An 18,152-nucleotide genomic window follows, 5' to 3' on the forward strand; every position below is an offset into this window, starting at 1 on the left:
TTCTAGGTGTCATCTATTTCATTGAGTGGTTAGGGAGAAGCATGGATTAACTGATGATTCTGCAGTCAAACATGGTAAGCTATGATTGGATGAGGCAGTGATGCAGATACGAAGCAAAGAAATAATTCATGAGGAAACAAACCAATTTTCTTATTCCTATACCAATTTCAGAATTTTTTGGGTGATAGCATATTTGTGTTGCTTCAGTTTTTTATTTTCTAGTCATAGGTGTCTTAAGAATAGGATTTTAAAGTTTTCCTGAAATCTTCTGATATTTCAAAATTACTATTTATGGTAAATTAGTAACTTTTGGACTTACTATTTATTGTAATTCTCGTGATTACTAGTTTTAGTAAACTTGTGGTCTACTATTTCTGGTAACTCGAGAGTAAGTCTTAGTGGAATCAGTAATGAGTTTTAGAGTTATTTTAGGAGTTGGAGTCCCTTGTTCAAGTGCCCTTATGGCCACTCCTGGATTTGTCTTAGTTTTAAAGCAATTAGAAGTTGTTTTAGTCCAAATTGGTGTCTGTAAAGGGACATCCAAGTTCATAAGTCGAGTTTATAAAGAGTCATTGTAGTTGGAATTAAAGAAGAGATGATTTGATGAAAATAAAGTTTGGTTTAGTGAATTCTGGTTGTTGCCAGAAGCTCTCTCTCTCTCTCTCATTTCATCTTATAAACAATTTATCTTTGCTGTTTACCATAGTGGCATGAGTTCTCCTCTCTCTTTCTGATTTCTTGCTCATCTTTTGGCAGGCAGCAAGCATAGTTTTCTAGGCACCAAGGCGAGGCTGGGCGTCAGGGGGTCGCCTTGTTGCCTAGGTGCCTAGGTGATGGACTTGTTTATATAGAAAATATAGATCCTAGGGTAGTTCCCTAGGTACCGTAGCCATATTTCCTTAATAATTATTCATAATAAAAGTATAGAGTTCATGCTAAAGTATAGAAGATCAACATATTCATGAGAAGAAAAAAACGAAGGAAAATTTGAAAAAATATAGGGTCTGAACCCTTATTTTTGTTATAGGAAAAGAAGAAAAGAAAAGCTTAGCTATCTACTTTCTTTTCTACCCAAATGCCCCCAGAGATACACAATCACAGTGCTTCAGCACCATGTTTTGATTGCAAAACTTAGTTGCAGATCCATACTTGTCAAAGAGGATGAGGTATGGCTGCAGATCCAGAAGAAACTTGTCATTGTGATACTGTGCCAGGTTGGCTTTTGTTGTTGAATATCTACATGGAAATGATTAAATGATAATACTAGCTCTATCATATTTGTAGAATATGCGAGTATGGGAAAAATGTGTTTATTTGATTTTATCTTTATGCAAATAGCATTTTTTTTCTTAATTCTTCATCCATGTTTTCACTAATTTTTAGTAGGATCCTGCATCTGATCCTTGACAATTTCTGTGAATTTGGTCCATTGAGCTCAAAATGTATATTTTCTCTTTGCTTTTCAGGTACTTGCCTCCAGAATGCTTTGAGCTCAGCAAGACACCACTCATATCATCAAAGGTCAGTGACTCTGTGATTGTATCATTCTAGGAATTAGGCCCATCTAAGGAATAGAGACAAGTGGTGGCTTGTTGCTAAAATTTCGGTTGAGTATCTCTGGGGGCATTTGGTGCAAGAAAATGCTGGGTAGCCAAATCTAACATTGACTGATATCCACTTTTAAGAAATACTAACAGGTGTACCTTGCTGTGCCCATTCTTAGCATTACAGAATTCTGTTCTAAGTTGTATCTTACAGTTACTAGAGGAAACCCAGTTCTACGGACTTGACGTATTGTAAATACCAGATTGTTATAATGTAACTATTCTCAATTCTCAACCATATGATCAGTGTACTACCCATTGATTTTGGACTCTCTTTGTTGATCAGCATACTGTTTCATGTATGTGGATCATCTGTTTTCATTGTTGGAAAGCGTGTTCAGGATTGGGGAGTGGGGGTGGGGAGAGTTTTTCATTTCAATACAGTTTACATTTCAATTTCAAATTGATCTGGTCCTTATTTCCCAAATGCAAGGGGATACATTACCAATAAAAAATGTGAAGGGATGATATCACATATCCATGGATCATTACAATTTTGATCACCCAATGGTGTCACAGATCTGAATGCCCAATCCACTGAATGGATTTACTTTAAGCAACTATTATTTATTTTTTTTGATAATTGAAATAATTTTATTAATCAGCAATAGACAATAGTACAAAGTCCCCAAGGAAAGGCACGAGTTGCAACCTCTCCGGGGTAGTTAAGTACAGATTTCCAAATTAATAACAACTTACAAAGAAGCACAAAAAAGATCTTCCCTAGAAACCCCCTGTTTGGCTAAAGCATCAGCCAAAGAATTAGCAGACCTACTAACCCATTTTACCTCAACTCTCATATTGCTGGTAAGCCACTTTACTTTTTTGATGAGATCTTTGTAGCCCCAAATGGTGGTATCCAAGTTTAGGAGCCACCTTGTTACCACCTGAGAGTCCCCTTCAACTAGGAGATGCTCCACCCCAAGCTGGTTGGTGATCTGAATTCCTTGTACTGCAGCAAGGATTTCTGCCCTTGTGGAATCCCCCATTCCCACTGGTCCTGAGGATAGGGAAATTATGTTGCTGTCCTTATTTCTCAGGATACCCCCTATACCAGAAGGCCCGGGGTTGCCTTGGCTGCTTCCATCAAAGTTCAGCTTGATGACACATTCCAAAGGCGGAACCCATTCTGACAGAATTCTATCATTCTTTGTTGAAGTGTTAGGTATTACTAGCCAATTCCTCCACAAGTCATCAAAGGAGAAGTCATAAAAAATATCCACAGTTTTCAGCCAATGGATTGCTCTTGTTAGGATACAATCCTTCATTTCATCTAACCCTCTTTCCTTCTCTAAGAAAGTTCTTGCATTCCTTTCCTCCCAAAGAGTCCACAGAGTGGCTGCCCTGACACATTTCCACATGACCTTACCTCTTCTAGTGTGCCAAACAAAGACAGATGGGTTGAATAACGAGCTTAAATCAGAAGGCACCTACCTCCAAATAAACAAAGGCTCCACCTCCATATGGTTGTAGCAAAGGAACAGGAGATCAGCAAATAGAAACAGTCCTCATTCTCGGCCTTACACAAGGAACACCAATTTGGGGAAAGACAAAGGGAGGGTCTCTTTTTTTGTAAGTTTTCCAAAGTATTGATTTTCCCATAGAAGACTTCCCAGCAGAATAGAGCAATTTTTGGGGGAATAGGTCGCGCCCAGACTTCTTTGACAGGGAATCCTTGGGAAATGGGGTTAAAACTGAGGGATTTTAGAAAAGAAGAGCAAGTAAAAGTACCTTTTGGAAGAGGAGTCCAAACCCTTTGATCAGAAGAAGTGGGGTCCAAGCAAACGGATTCTAGTAAATGAATTAGCTCAATAACTTTTAGCAACCATTAGATTGGAGTAAGTTAATTGGTGGATTCCAGTAATTGTTATAATATATTATTTTAAAGAGGGTGCTGGTCTCACATAAAGTAAAACGTCTTGATTGATAATGTAAAACATCTGAGTATTTTGTGTCACATGAATCTTAGGGCATTCTTTTAGTCTGACTCTGAGTTGTATCAAGGGCTCCAAAACACTATGAGTTTGACTTGTTGCAGTTTTCTTCTCCTTGGGATACCAGTTTGAATAATCAGTTTTATCCTTCATATGCAATAAGACATGAAGAGAGAAATAAGAGAAGATGAATGCATCTGTTAACTTACTTTCAAATCTTAAAAATATAAACAAGTTTCTACACATGCAACTGACTCCTTGATAAAATGTATGTTTACCTCAATGTGTTTGGTTTGTTCATATTGTATTGGGTTATGAACAACTTTTATTAGAGCTTTGATTATCATAGTAAACTTCCATTGGACTTTCAAACTTGACCACTATTTTTCCAAAGATTCTTGAACCACAATAGTTGTGAGGCTCCATGTGCCTTAATGTTATATTGGGTTTCATCACTAGACCTGGCTATCAAGTTGCCCAGTAGACTTCGAGAGTTAAAACTATATAAAGATTAAGTTCAGGCAAATTTTAAACTTACAGAGTGCAAATGATTTAATATTTTTGTCTGTGTTCATCTCTTTTTTATTAAAACAATAGCATATATGCTTTTATTGTTTATGTGCATGCTGTTGCTTCAGGTGTTTATTATAAAGAGAAATCCTCACTTTATTCCACCTCACAAATTTTTATTTATTTTCTGATTTTATTTTCCAAAACCCCCACCTATGATACATTTCCACTCCCCTTGTATGGTGTCAGATTCCCCCACTTGTTACTTTGCCCAACTGAAAATTCCACTATTATAGAATATGGTTGGTTGATGGTTTTTAATATAGAAATAACACATAAAGATGAAAGTGGAGGTTAGGTTCTTTTTTAGGTTCTCTTCTAATCAATGCTGTGCTGGTATAGAATTGCCAGAAACAAGGGATACATCAAATGGACAAAAGTTGTACACTCTGAAAAAACAAAGGTGAAAACAACTAGTTATCGATTCACTGCATTTATAACACTGCATGGTGGATATAGTGGAGAAGTGCCTCGTCTGTGTTCTGTTATCAGCATATATCACTGTTCCTAACGGTAATAAGACCAGGGACCGGATCTGGTAGCACACTTGGTGAACATACTGGATAGGCACATAATCATTTTGCTGACACATGTCCCATAAATGCGTAGAAAATAGACTGGGAGGTATTTCAGGGACTGGTGTCAACATTCTGATGAAGTGCTTATGCAGTGTGCTCACTCAGTGTTCCTACCAGATCTGGACTCCATAGTTGTCAAGGTGACACCTATTCAACAAGGTGCCCTTGGAGGCCCACCTTGCCTAATCACCAAGAAGTTTTGTATATAATGTTATGAAATACTTTTGTATTCTTAATTTTTTGAGATTATAATTATAAAATAGACATTATTAAACTAAGATATTCATTTTGTGTGTTTATATACTGATTTCTTTTTAGTATTTCCTTATTTGTTTGGGTTTATTGTCAACATAGACATTGCTAACTGCTGTATTGAACCCTCAAAGACTTCAAAACCTGAACCAATAAATGAGAACTTTAAATTTTGTCTAATCAACACATTTTTTTCTTCCACCTTTTCTTTTCTTTTTTTCCTACAACAAAAATAGGGGTTCAGCCCCTATTTTTTTTAATTTTCTTTTCTTTCTTCTTTTTCTTCTCATGAATATACTGATTTTCAGTACTTCAAAATGAAACTTATACTTTTCTTATGAAGCTATGTATAATTATTAAGGAAATACGGCTATGGAACCTAGGGAACTATCCTAGGATATATGTTTTTTGCTTAAAAAAAATCCATCGCCTAGGCGACTTGGTGACAAGGCACCCCCCTGTCATCTAGTCTTGCCTTGGTGCCTCGAAAACTATGCTGGACTCATAAGACCATTATTAATGGGTAGAAGGCTCTAAAGTGAAAACCAGGGGGAGGGGGTTGGTTGGGATGGTTTAGTCATGTGTAGAGTGTAGATGAACAATGACTGCAACAGTGAGGAGTAATTTGGTGCAAATAGAAGTCTCTAAAAGAGCAAGGGGGGAAGCTACAGAAAACATGAACTGAATTTGTAAAAATGATTTGAGAACTTCCTATTTTATATGAAACATGACTCCTGATAGAGCACAATTGTGGGATAGGATTCATGTAGCCATCCCCAAATAGTTGGAAATAGTGCTGAGTTTAATTGTGTTGTAGAAATTAAAAATACCCCTGCAGGTATGCCTTTATGATATATCTCAACGCAATGTTAATTGCATAGAACTCTTAATTTATGTTTATTTCTTGAATCATTTATGGTCTCACTGCAAAAGCCATGGCCTATTGGTATTCTGGAACTAACAATTATTTCAGGAAAACTTACTTGATTTATCAGTTATGCCAAAGCAGCCATGGCCTGTTGCTATTCAATGCTTTACACTTTCTTTTCCTTTTCATTTCCTTCGCTTGAACAGAGGCTTTGTTTGTGCTATGCTAACATCCAAACCACTTGGTCAACAGGTTGATGTTTGGTCTGCTGGTATTCTATTTTACCAAATGCTCTTTGGCAAACGCCCTTTTGGACATGATCAGACCCAAGAACGGATACTTCGTGAAGACACAATTATTAAAGCTCGCAAGGTGGAATTCCCTTCTAAGCCTGCTGTTTCAAATGAGGCAAAGGTATGTACATTATATCATCTCCAGTTTTCCTTGGGGTAGGTGTACATCACCATATGGTAAAAGAATTTGCTTTCATTTTCTTTCTAGTTGTTTCTGACTGTTCTCAAGTCAAGATATAAGAGCCCATTTTTTGCTCTCAAATGTCCAACAAGGCTCACTGAAGGAAACATTGAATACATCAGACTATATATATAACTGCAGGGTGGAATGATTTAGGCTTTTGGTTTCTTTCAATTTTTGGTTTTGTCCTGGTATAAGATGATATGATCTGTTCTCTGCATTATATTAATTTGCTTTAATTTTCTGATATTCTGTAGGATTTGATAAGGCGATGTTTAACATATAACCAAGCCGAGAGGCCTGATGTTCTAACCATTGCTCAAGATCCATATCTTTCATACACAAAGAAATGAAAAACTGACACGGCTAACAGGTCAAGAGAGCTCATGTGAACCACTTCTTTGGCCAGTGATGATGCGAACTAATGTGCAAATTATCCACATGAAGTTTTGTAAATGTTGTAAAGCCTTTTCTTTTTGTTTCTTTTTTTTTCTTCGAGGGAAGTGTAATTTTAATTTTTCTGGTATTTTCCTTCTGGTTTTGTTTTGTTCATTTGCTTTCTAAGTTGTAGTTTATTAACCTTTTTTCTTAATGAAAACAAGTTCCTAGTGAAGGCAGAAGATACTGTTATAGATGTAATGGCCACACAATGATAAGCTGTTCTTTTGCTATTGGAAACACAATAGAAGAATTGCACAAAAGTGGTTTTAGAACTTAGAAGAGAAACAAATGGGATATAAAATTAGCGTTAGTATCAATTTTCTTTTCATTCTTTATTCGGAAAAGTTACTTCGCATGTGGAAAAATTGAAGAATACTCACATGCTATGCATTTACAAAGGCAGTTTTCAGAAGTTTATCCTAACAACCTTATAAACTGTACAATATTAAATATTTGCGCTTTTGGGTTTTGTTAATTTTGAGTTTAATGAAGTTACAAGATGTGGTGGCCGTGATATTATATTTGTTCTTTCCTCTATTTTTGTCAAAGCAGTTATATTGTATTAGATCGATTTTGTCCTATTATTTTTTTGTGCACTGAAGCAAGGTTCAAAGTATCGACCGCAGGGCGTATCGGCCTTTATTGGTACTTTTTTTTAGGTTTTATTTATTTTTTTTCGAAACTGATTCAGAGGGGTCAGTTTAAGGCCTGAGTACCCTCTGAATCAGTGTCTAACCCAATACAAACCCTGGAGGGGTGTATCGGGAAGCTATTGGCATGATACGTATCGGTACGTTGAACCTTGCACTGAAGGGCCTATATGAATATGAGATTATTCTTATGTAAATGACAAAATCAAATTTAGAAAAGAATGAACATGGTTCTAAGTGCCGCTTTTGCAAAGGCTATAGAAGCAATTTTAGTGGAAGGCTATAATAGTTTGTTTTAGTGGAATGCTATACAATATTTTTATATGTGGATGTGTGGTGTAACTGCTCACCTCACGAGTCACTTCGAGGGAACTCAAACCTTAGAGAGAAGAATATAGATAGATTCAACTTGATGCCTATCTTCCTCATTTCCTTCTCTTACATAGTTTTATATGGTCACATGTTACTAGGCATGCTGTAAGAAGATGGGTTCAACCAAGGTTTTTAAAACTGGACCAGTCCAAATGGATGGCCTGCTCTGACAAAAAATTAAAAAACAAAAAAGCGACAAAAAAAATGTTGTCCAGGATGACAGTTTGATGGTTTGACCACCTGGTCAGCAGTTCATTGACCAAATCAACGATTTTTGGCCAAAAAGTGGTTTTGGGGAAAAACGAAACCAGTCACCTGACTGGTTCTCAGTTTTTCTGGTCCGGTCCAGTTTTGAAAACACTGAATTCAACTACTCCATGCCTGCCTTTCTCATTTCCTTTCTCTTATGTAGTTTTACATTTACATGGTCAACGTGTTACTAGCATGCTGCGACTATACAAATATTTACTAGGTGGGCTACTGGGCTTCGAGAAGGAAGTTGTGTTGCGGCTTTGTGGGCTGGGTCAACATGTTCCCTGTCTTCCTGATGCGATATATTTTGTGTTCTGAACCTCATCAACTCCCCCATCCCTCTCAATGTCAACCTTGTCCTCAAGCCTCAAAGGTTGAGGTTAGGGAATTGCTACTGAAGAGGAGATTATTTCACCACCGTTTCACTGGACTTTTACGGTTTTACCCATCTGAAGTCGGCGATCTTGAATTGCTCATCCAATTATACCCATCGGAAGAGAAAATTGGTAATGCAGAACTGGAAGGAGGATACCCAGCATGAGGCTGTGTTTGAGGAGGCTCACATGGAAAACTCGATGCAACGAAAAGAGTCTGGATCTACTTCTCTCAGAGTGCTCCTCACACCGATCTTACAGCATGTCCCAGCTACACATCGGGAACATCTCCTGTCCTTATATGTTATTATTAATGGGAGATGTTCCCAATACATGGTGGGATGTGGCTTTGAGGTCGGTGTGAGGAGCGCTCTGAGGAGCAAACCCCAGTTCCTTCAAAGTAGCTGGTAACTCCAACTTGTAGTCCACTGAGTCCACTGTCTGAATAATGCAAAATGGGCCATAGTAATGAGGTAGCATCTTGGGTCACAACCTCTTGGCCTTTATATATTGCTGGGCCCGTAATAAATGATCCTTGAGGGAACGAAGCACCTCATCCTTCTGAGTTAATTGGTTCTCCACTTCTGCCATTGTAGTTGAGAATGGGTGGAGGATCTCTGCTGTATAGGGCCTTGAATGGGTTCATGCTTGTGGGAACATGGTACAAAGAATTGTACAAAAAGTTCAGCCCATGGTAGCCAATGGACCCGCTGCTTGGACCTGTCACTTGTGAAACATTGCAAATACGTCTCCAAGCACCAATTTACTACTTCAGATCAACCATCTGTTTATGGATGGTAACTTGTGGAATGATAGAGAGCTAACTCTTGGGCCTTGCAATACTTAGCTCAGATCAAAGTGACTCATAAAGGTTGGGTCCTGATCTATCAAGATTCAAGATGGACTGTGGATTACCATGCAAACGAGAGACCCCTTGAATGAAGAGCTGAACCACCTGAGCTGCAATGTAAGGATGGGCCAAAGCTGCAAAATGGCTTTACTTTCTAAGCTGGTCCACCACAACTAAACTACCAAGTGCTAAACACTTATCTTCATTCCAGCCCAAGCAGTGGGTCATATTCTCACCTTAGACTTCAAACATTGTTTATTGTAATGTATCACTTCATGTAAACTATTAAAGTATGCATTTTTTTTTTTTTGTGATTATACCTGATTCATAGCTTTTCAACCTTAGATTTAGTGTAATAATGTATTTGTGGGATCTGTTAGAGTTTTCTTAATGTATCCAAGTTTATCTTATATCTTTCCATAGTATCTATGTTGATCCCAATTGTATCATGTTACATATTCATATCCAAACTTATTGGTATGATACACGATATTGATATTTTGACCTTTGCTTTGGATAAGCATGGATCATCATCCAAACCTTAAAGAAATAAAAAAAAACCCTAAAAATGTATCAATAACACTATATTTAAATCTCAAATGACCATAAATAAGGCAATACATAAGAAGTAAAATGTTTCTTTCAAGGTTTAAAGTATTAAAAACACAGTATATAAAAAAGGCAATTTTAAGAGATATATCTGGATACACATGGATGCAATAGGAAATTCAAATAAGTCCCACAAAATATATTAATAACAATAAATATAAGTTCCAAATGACTATAAATAAGTTATTTAAGTGTGAATATAGGGGTACAATTGATAACCATTGTAAAATGATGGAACTACGTATGTAGATACCTCTATTTTTAGAAAATCAATATAATTTGCCTTAATGTTTTTTAATATTTAAATTTTAATAATCAATTCATTGACAAACAATCACTAAAAGAGGAAGCTTACTTAAGAATAAAAACATAAATATTTGTGAAAAGCAAATAAAATAGGGTGTTGTGGTGGATTTGTGATCAATTTAAAATAGAGGGAGAGGGAGTGGGGTTTAAATTAGTTATATATTAGCTGATACACTTAGGCCCCATTCGCTTTTTGGTAAGTTACTTACCCGGGTAAATGCAATTACTTGGGCAAGTAAAAACTTACTCAGGTAATTGCATTTACCCATACTCTTTTATTTCTCAGGTAAATAAGGAAATAACAATTTTAGCCTTAGAAATTCATTATTAAAAGGGGCATTTTTGTCTCATTCAAGTGTTGGCAACTTTCCCCCTATGTGGGAAAGTTATTTACCCACCTAAGAGATGGGTATCACTTTCTTGGGTATAAATGATACCCAAGAAAATAAACTTCCCCTAATCCTCACATAAAGCTGAAAAAATAACATGAGATTCTTGGTCAATGGGAACCAAAATCCCATTGACCATTTTCCCCCCTTCTCCAAATCCAAAAAAAGAACGCCCCCTTAGATCGAGTCTTTATTAGCTGATACTGACCTCAAACGACCCAATACGAGTCTGTATCAACTTGATACAGAAGAAAAAGAATGTAATTTACAGTTTCCATGTTTGGATCCTTGTTGGAACGATACGTATCGAATGATATATGTCAATACATTGTGAAAATTTGAACCTTGGATTTGATAGTTTATGTGAAGTGTGAATTATTGGCATAAATAACTTAAATCCAGAAAAATTAGGGTCTGTTTGATTTGCAGTTGGAATTAGAATTAGAATCAAAATCCTTCGGAATCAGAATTGGAATAGCTTATATTTTCCCATTATCTGTGTGGTTCAGACAGGAATGGGAATTGGAATCAGCAGGAATGGGATTTCATTCCCATGGGAGGGGCAGGGAATGGCCATTCCCTCAAATGGGAGAATGCCATTCCAGCAGGAGTGGAGGTGGGATTCCGATCCCGCCCAACCAAAGTTGGAATCGGAATAACCCATTCCGATTCTGATTCCAGACCCCTATTCCTATGAACCAAACATGGCCTTATTCAATGGTCCCTTAATTATTTGGATAAACTATGAACACCCATCTTGTACTTAGAGGGTTGTGACATTCAACCCCTTAAACTTTGTGTTGTGACAAAGACCACCCTATACTTCTGGATTTCAGCACTTTGGCCATTGACAATTGGGATATGCTCACATGACTGTCATGTTCTCGACTAATACAATTTTAAAATCCCAAAATATCCTTATGTACTTTAAGACTATTTTCCCTTTTAATTTAAATGTTCCTAAACACTAAGGCCCTGTTTCGTTCATGGGGAATAGGGTTTTAGTATCAGAACCTTTATGGGCAATTCCGATTCCAAGTGTTTGGTTGAGTGGAATTGGAATCCCATTCCCATTCCTACTGAAATGTCATTCCTCCATTTGAGGGAATGTTCATTCCCCGCCCTTCTCTTGGGAATAAAATTATATTCCTGCTGATTCCAATTCTCTATTACATTCCTGTCTGAACCAAACAAACTAGAGGAATAAATCATTCTGGTTCTGATTCCTAATGTTTTAAATTCTGATTCCGACTACAAAGCAAACGGACCCTAGCTCTTAAATGTTTCTCTCTAACTCATGCCTTTTTTTGGAAGTACTGCTGAAAGAATGGTTGATATCTTCAAGTTTTGTGCTTTACAATAGGTAAATTCATGATTTTCGTCATTGTTTCTTTCAGCCCAAAGATTCTTGAATGGATAATCTGGTAATTTTACTTTCAATGTTAACCAACTACCATCAAAGTGCTGGAATCTAAAGTACTTGGGGGAGGGGGAGTGTAGCAAAACATAGTTCGTGGGCTAAGTGTTATAAACTTATAACTCCCTAATTACAGGGTTGGTGTTTATAAGTTATCCTTTAGGGGGCGTTCGTTTTTCGGATTTTGAGAGGGGAGAAAGTTGGTCAATGGGATTTTGGTTCCCATTGACCAAGAATCCCATGTTCCTTTTTCAGATTTATGTGGTGAACAGGGAAAGGTTATTTTCCTGGGTAGTAAGTGATACCCATCTCCTAGGTGGATAAATAACTTTCCCACCTAAGAGGAAAGTTGCCAGTACTTGAATGGGACAAAAATGCCATTTTTAATAATGGATTTTTATGGCTAAAATAGTCATTGCCTTATTTACATTAGAAATAAAAGAACATGGGTAAATGCATTTAATTGGGTAAGCGTTTCTTAGGAAAAATGTACTCAGGTAAGTGCATTTACCCGAGTAAATAACTTACCGAAAAGTAAATGGGGCCTTAGTTTTTTATTTGTTTTTGATTTTTAATTAATTGGCATAATATTAATAAAAAAGTTTGATAACTGCTTTGAATAGTTGAAACTCAAAAATTATGTCATTTTGACAAATTGGAGATATCATAGAATAGCAAAAATAAATTGGGATTTACTCCTCACATTGACCTTACAGAACATCTCCCATAAATAACAACATACAAGTATGGGAAATGTTCCCATGTGCAGCTGGAATGTATTGTAAGGAATGCATCGTGAGAATCGACTCCCCGTAAAGTGCATCCCACACATGTCCCATAGCACATCCCAACAGTGCATTGACTCCTGGCCTGGTCTTGGCCAATTTTAAATTACTTATGCCAATCTAATTGGGATCTCAACCATCCAATCGCCAACTAAGGGGTGGCTCTGTTGGTATATTAGCTGATTAGTTCCAGTAGAGACGTGAATTCAGTTCTTGCAATTGAGGATGGAGGTTATTAGCGTGGTGCTGTGCTATTTAAATGGCCCCTATGGAGGATTCCGGTGTATCATCAAAAATACCTAAAAAAATGTAATCAAACCATATTCCGTAAAATCAGTTCAGCCCATGGTTTGGATGAGTCTGGATTTCCTACTCACATCTACACACATGAGATTGCAACTATACATGGGGAACATTTCACGCCTTTATATGGTGTTATGCATGGGGAGATGTTTCCCAATGCACTGGGGTAGTGTTTAGTGAGTAGTAGAGATGTCAATGTGTCGGGTTAAATGGTAAACCCAGCTTGATCTGACCTTATAGGGTTAAGGTTTTGATCCTTTGACCCAAGTTGGGTTCGGGTTTTGGCTGACCTGCCCCACCGGATCATGATATCTTACATATATACTAAGTATTCTTGTAATTTTTTGACTTCTAACTTTATAGGCTTAAAGTTTATAATTTATTTATATGTTGATTTTATTTTATTTTATTTTTAAATGGAAAAAATAACACCTTAGAATCTATAAAACAATTTCCTTACTTAAATTAATGTATTTTAAGTCTTCAAAATGTGTTAAAAAATACATTTGAAATTATACGGGTCAAGTTGGGTCAGAATCGGGTTTGAGAATCATGTATTTTTTAGCCGAGTTGGGTCACTTTCGGATTGGAGTGCTAGAGGGTTGAAACAAGCCTATGCCAAACCCAAACCGTTGACATCCCTAGTGAGGGTGTGGGCAGAGTTGTCGTGGGTAGGAGATGCAGAATTGGTTTGGATACCATTCCTTATAAAAATTTGACATCTATTAAACAGGATCCACAAATTGGCCATGGCTAGGGATGTAAATGGATTCGGTTAAGTGGTAAATCCACATTGACCCGACCCTATAGGGTTAGGGTCAGGCCAGCCTTAATCAGGTCTTCGGCTGGGTTTAGTTGAGATTAACCCATGCCAAACCCGACCCACTGACATTGTAACATGAAACGATTGTAGACATAGCTTTAGTTAACTATAAATGTGTACCCTATTTTTCTACCAAAAAAAATGTATCCTATTTCATTTAATTGGGTCGGACCGGATTTGGTTAGAGCAACTTTGGGTCGGGTTCAGGTTGAGCAGAACTCATACCAAGCCTCCTGAGTCCTGACTGAAAGCCCTGAGAATTCCACAATGATTCTGTAACATCATATTATAATAGTTCAGTAGTATCTTATCACAACCCCACATGAAGACCAGGTTCATTAACTTGACAGAGTCGCACATCTCTCTCTCTCTCTCTTCTTATCTCTTATTCATGGCTTTCTCTCTCTCAAGCACTCTAATCCCACAGTCTAAGCTTCCCTCCCTGCAACCAAACCACTTAAACCCTCGAATTCGGAACCCATCATCTGTAGTAGTTATTAAATGTGAATCAACGCCCTCATCTCCAGAGGCGGATTCGTCTGAAAGGAATTCGAAACTTCAGATTGGGTCTCCAATAATCGTCACTGAAGCTCCGAAGACATTGAAAACTGCAGCTTCAGTTCCATGTCTCAGGCTTAATGAAGGTCTAGTGAAAGAGGGTGATGTTGGAAGGTAATCTTTGTTTCTTCTGTTTAGCACAAAATTTGTACTGCTCATGCATACTAAAATCCAATTGCATCAAATACTTTGACAAATATTACTATAAAAGAATCATGGATTGGTTTTCTTCTCACCCCAGTTTTTTTATTTTTTATTTTTTATTTTTAACAAAAAAAAGTTCTTTCAGTCTTCATTTCCCATAGAAATGAAGCAATTCACCAAAGTAGTTCTTGCTTTCTTCCGCCCTCTATGGACATATAAAGAAAACCTGTATGTGCAGAAGGAAATATTGTTCTTTCCCCATTAATCCAAATTGAATAAAACTCTAGAAAAATAAGGGATTTTTTACTTCTACCACATTTGGGAGTGCCTCTCCGACTGACTTTTGTGCTTTTCCCTTGGGGAAGCCAAAAGCCAATTAAAAAATTGTTTGGAGAAAAAGCTGTAAATGGGGTTTTCGCATAAAAAGAGTTCATTTGAAAAAACAGAAAAAAAGTGCTTTTCATGTTTGCAAGAAGCTATTTTGAATAAGAAAGCTGGTGATCAATTAAACACTAAGAAAGCTCTTTTACAGCTGTTACGTTTCAGAAAATGGCTTTTTCAGAAGCCAGTTTGGGCCACAAGTGAAATAGATGACTAGATGATATATTTCTTATTACTTACTAATGTGTAATGTTGTGCAGAATTGTGGCAAGAAAGCCCAAGGATGTATGGGCAGTTCGTCTTGCCATTGGCACTTATCTTCTAGATGGGAAGTATTTCAGGCCCTTGGATCTTAGAGAATCTTGAAAGTTGAATGGTTCTGATTGGTTTGGTGAAGAGCCCATTAGAAATTCTTTATGTATAAACCCAATAATTTTTCTTTTTATGAAAAATTATATTTCCTACGTTGATAGCTTTAGAGCTTTGCATGGAAGAATCAAAACGATAAGTGATTTCTGATCAGAAGGAAAGAGATTTGAAAGTGGTCCTTTACACTTGATTGAATCGTTTGCATTGGTTACTTAACAGTCTTCTCTACATCCAATTCTGTAGTCTCCCAAAGAAAAACTTCCGTAATCAGGGGAATTAAGATTGGAAAATGAAATTTCAGGATTTAGATTTTTGACTGTGCAGTGCTTGAAACTGAATAAGGATGAACTGGCTGCGAAATTTTCAAAGCTAAAAATTTCAATGCGTTCATTAAGGCTTTGGATGGATTTCCCAAGCAATCCCCTGAGGACAAGAAACCTGGATCAATGTCCTTATTAGAAAGAATTAGAAACAAGTGAACACCGATGTTTTAAAAATCGACCCGGAGGCCGAACCATTTTTGCCTCTAGGTCGTGAGTCACCGGTTCTATCGGCTGGGTCAAACGGTTCAGATTGTGCCATGTCAGTGTATATATGTATTAAGTTTGTGTATGTGTATAAATATATATATTTTAGCAATGAATAATGCATGAATATGTTTTAGATATGTTATATGTATTGTTTTATATTTAATATATGTTTTTTAATTTTTTATTTATAAAAATATTAAATATTGCAATTTGAGGCCAATGTGGGGTTTTTTGTGAAAATAGTAGGGCAAGGTGCCTACGGCTCCTTGGGACGCATAGATCTTGAAAAGTTATCCAAAATAAATAAAAAAAAAAATCATCCCAATTGGACATTGGAGTGCAAAGTATGGCCTCCGAAAGTTTGCATGTATTTAGTGTGCAATTTACAACCCGATCATCAGGTCAAACTGTCCTAGCTGGATGACGGTTCGAACTGTTTGACTAGCCGGGTTGAAAACATTGGTGAGAACACAGTGTGGCAATAGGTAGGGGTGATCATTTCTAGACCAGATTTCTGATATTGGACCTAGGCATGGCCCAGGCCCACATCAGGCTTTGAAATTTGACAATAAGGGCTTGTTTGGTTCGTGGGAAAATGAGTTTGGAATTGGAATGGACTCCAACTATTTGGTTGGGCGGAATTGGAATCTCATTCCCATTCCCATTTCTGGTTGAATGGCATTCCCCTATTTGAGGGAATCACCATTCCCTCCCCCTCCATTGGTAATAAAATCTCATTCCAGCTGATTTCAATTTCCATTTCAATTGTTGTCAGAACCAAACAAACTATAGGAATAAAGTATTCCGATTCTAATTCTAATAAATTTTGATTTCGATTTTGATTATGAACCAAACGACCCTAAATTTGCTAAATTTCTTACTTTTTTTATCAAGATAATTCCCTATAAGGTGATAGTTTTAAGCATTTGCTACACGATCAACTATAAGAGAAACATATAAAATATTCGAAGATATCTCATAAGCTAAAAGTGAACTTATTAATAATTGGGACTATAATAAAAATCTAGACCTTGTCTAATAAGGTCAAAGTGGTTTGTTTATTTGGTTGGCTCAAGGGAATCTAGCTTGTGGGTGTTTAGACCAACAAGAAGGTTGAAAAAATGAATCTTATTTTGATGAAGGGGTAAATGAGGGAATTTTGAGTTAGGATTTTGCGAGTAGGTGTTTTATGACATTTGGGGTCTGATGGTACTGTCTGATTGGTTTAGAGGTGTTGAAATCATGGGAATTTGGGCTACATATGTTTAGGTTTATGAAAGGGTTTAAATGGAATCTTGGGTTGATGAGAGCGTAAATAAGGGAGTTTAGAGTTGAAACTTTAGAAGTAGGTATTTTAGGATGCTTGGAACTTAGTAGAAAAGATGAATCTTTAATTGGATGGGTAGAATGGAACATTTAAGGGTTGAAAGTATCTTGAGTCACACAGAATTAGCTAATGTGGGCTCTTGAAATAGAATCTTGAATTATTTGTGGGTCAAATTGGAGGACTTGGCCTTGGAATTTTGTTGGTTGGATGAGTATGGGCTTTTAGGCTTAGTTATAGGATCTGTTGTAATTAGTGAGATGGGATGGAACGGCTTTTAAGATTTTATTTATCGATTAATTGGAATCATTGAAATAAAATCTTGGGATAAGTGAACTGCAATCCACCTCATAAATCTGAAATTGCAGCCTTCTCCTAGTCTACTAGTAGCGCCCCCCCCATAAATCGCATCCTGCCCGTGGATTTGGCATCAATCCACGGTCAGGATTCAATTCACCCCTAGAAATCTTAGCTCCACCTCGGGGTGGACTGAACTGTAAAAACCCCTAAAATCTTTAGTTTATGGTCATATTTGATTTGATGGTGATAGTGTAGGTGAAGTTCAATTAGGGTTGTTCGGTTGGGAGTTCAATGGTGAATTTAAAGGATTTGGGGATGAGATCGAGCTCTTTGGGTTTTTTTTTTTGGTGCTTTTGAGGGATCAAAATGGTTTGATTGGATGTTCAGGGTTTAGGCAAATAACCGAGCAAAATTGGGTGTTGGCATATATCGTATAAATTTATAAAATATAAAAACATATTCATTTTCAAGCTTTCAAGCCGAAGTCGAGCTCATCGAATATTTAGTCGAACCAAGATTGAACCAAGAGATGGAGTTTAAATCGAATTCAAAGTTGAGACTAATAGTATTTTAGTTGAACTGAGCTAAGACATGTAGAAGTTTGGCTCGACTTGGCTCAACTACACCCCTACCTGAGAATGAGGCTAATCCAAAATTGTCGACCTTGGTCCTGGTCATTATAATATCGAGTAACC

At 37.0% G+C, this 18,152-nt stretch overlaps 2 protein-coding genes across 3 annotated transcripts in view; both read left to right on the forward strand.

The window, feature by feature from the left end:
* The window catches only part of TSL (Protein kinase superfamily protein), a 63,643-nt gene extending 56,746 nt beyond the window's left edge, over positions 1-6,897 (forward strand). For both annotated transcript variants that reach the window (XM_010248844.3, XM_010248845.3), the window contains exons 14-16: positions 1,467-1,521; positions 6,059-6,220; positions 6,538-6,897. In XM_010248844.3, coding sequence (XP_010247146.1) covers positions 1,467-1,521; positions 6,059-6,220; positions 6,538-6,633 — 313 coding nt within the window. In that variant the 3' untranslated portion in view covers positions 6,634-6,897. The remainder of the gene's footprint in view (positions 1-1,466; positions 1,522-6,058; positions 6,221-6,537) is intronic.
* A 7,305-nt stretch (positions 6,898-14,202) lies between these two features.
* CRR42 (DUF3148 family protein) lies at positions 14,203-15,498 on the forward strand. The gene is made up of 2 exons (XM_010248843.3): positions 14,203-14,523; positions 15,195-15,498. Exons 1-2 carry the CDS (start codon positions 14,243-14,245, stop codon positions 15,298-15,300), a joined length of 387 nt encoding a protein of 128 aa, XP_010247145.1. The 5' UTR covers positions 14,203-14,242; the 3' UTR covers positions 15,301-15,498.
* Positions 15,499-18,152: the final 2,654 nt, after the last annotated feature.

This window comes from Nelumbo nucifera, chromosome 2 (assembly GCF_055504915.1).
Source record: "Nelumbo nucifera cultivar China Antique chromosome 2, China Antique-T2T, whole genome shotgun sequence".
NCBI classification, from domain to species: domain Eukaryota; kingdom Viridiplantae; phylum Streptophyta; class Magnoliopsida; order Proteales; family Nelumbonaceae; genus Nelumbo; species Nelumbo nucifera.

Bases quoted from the DNA above. Each gene is read 5' to 3' on its own strand.
- CRR42 (XM_010248843.3), top strand. From the start codon at position 14,243: ATGGCTTTCTCTCTCTCAAGCACTCTAATCCCACAGTCTAAGCTTCCC. The intron at 14,524-15,194 runs GTAATCTTTGTT...AATGTTGTGCAG, and splicing joins AAAGAGGGTGATGTTGGAAG to AATTGTGGCAAGAAAGCCCA.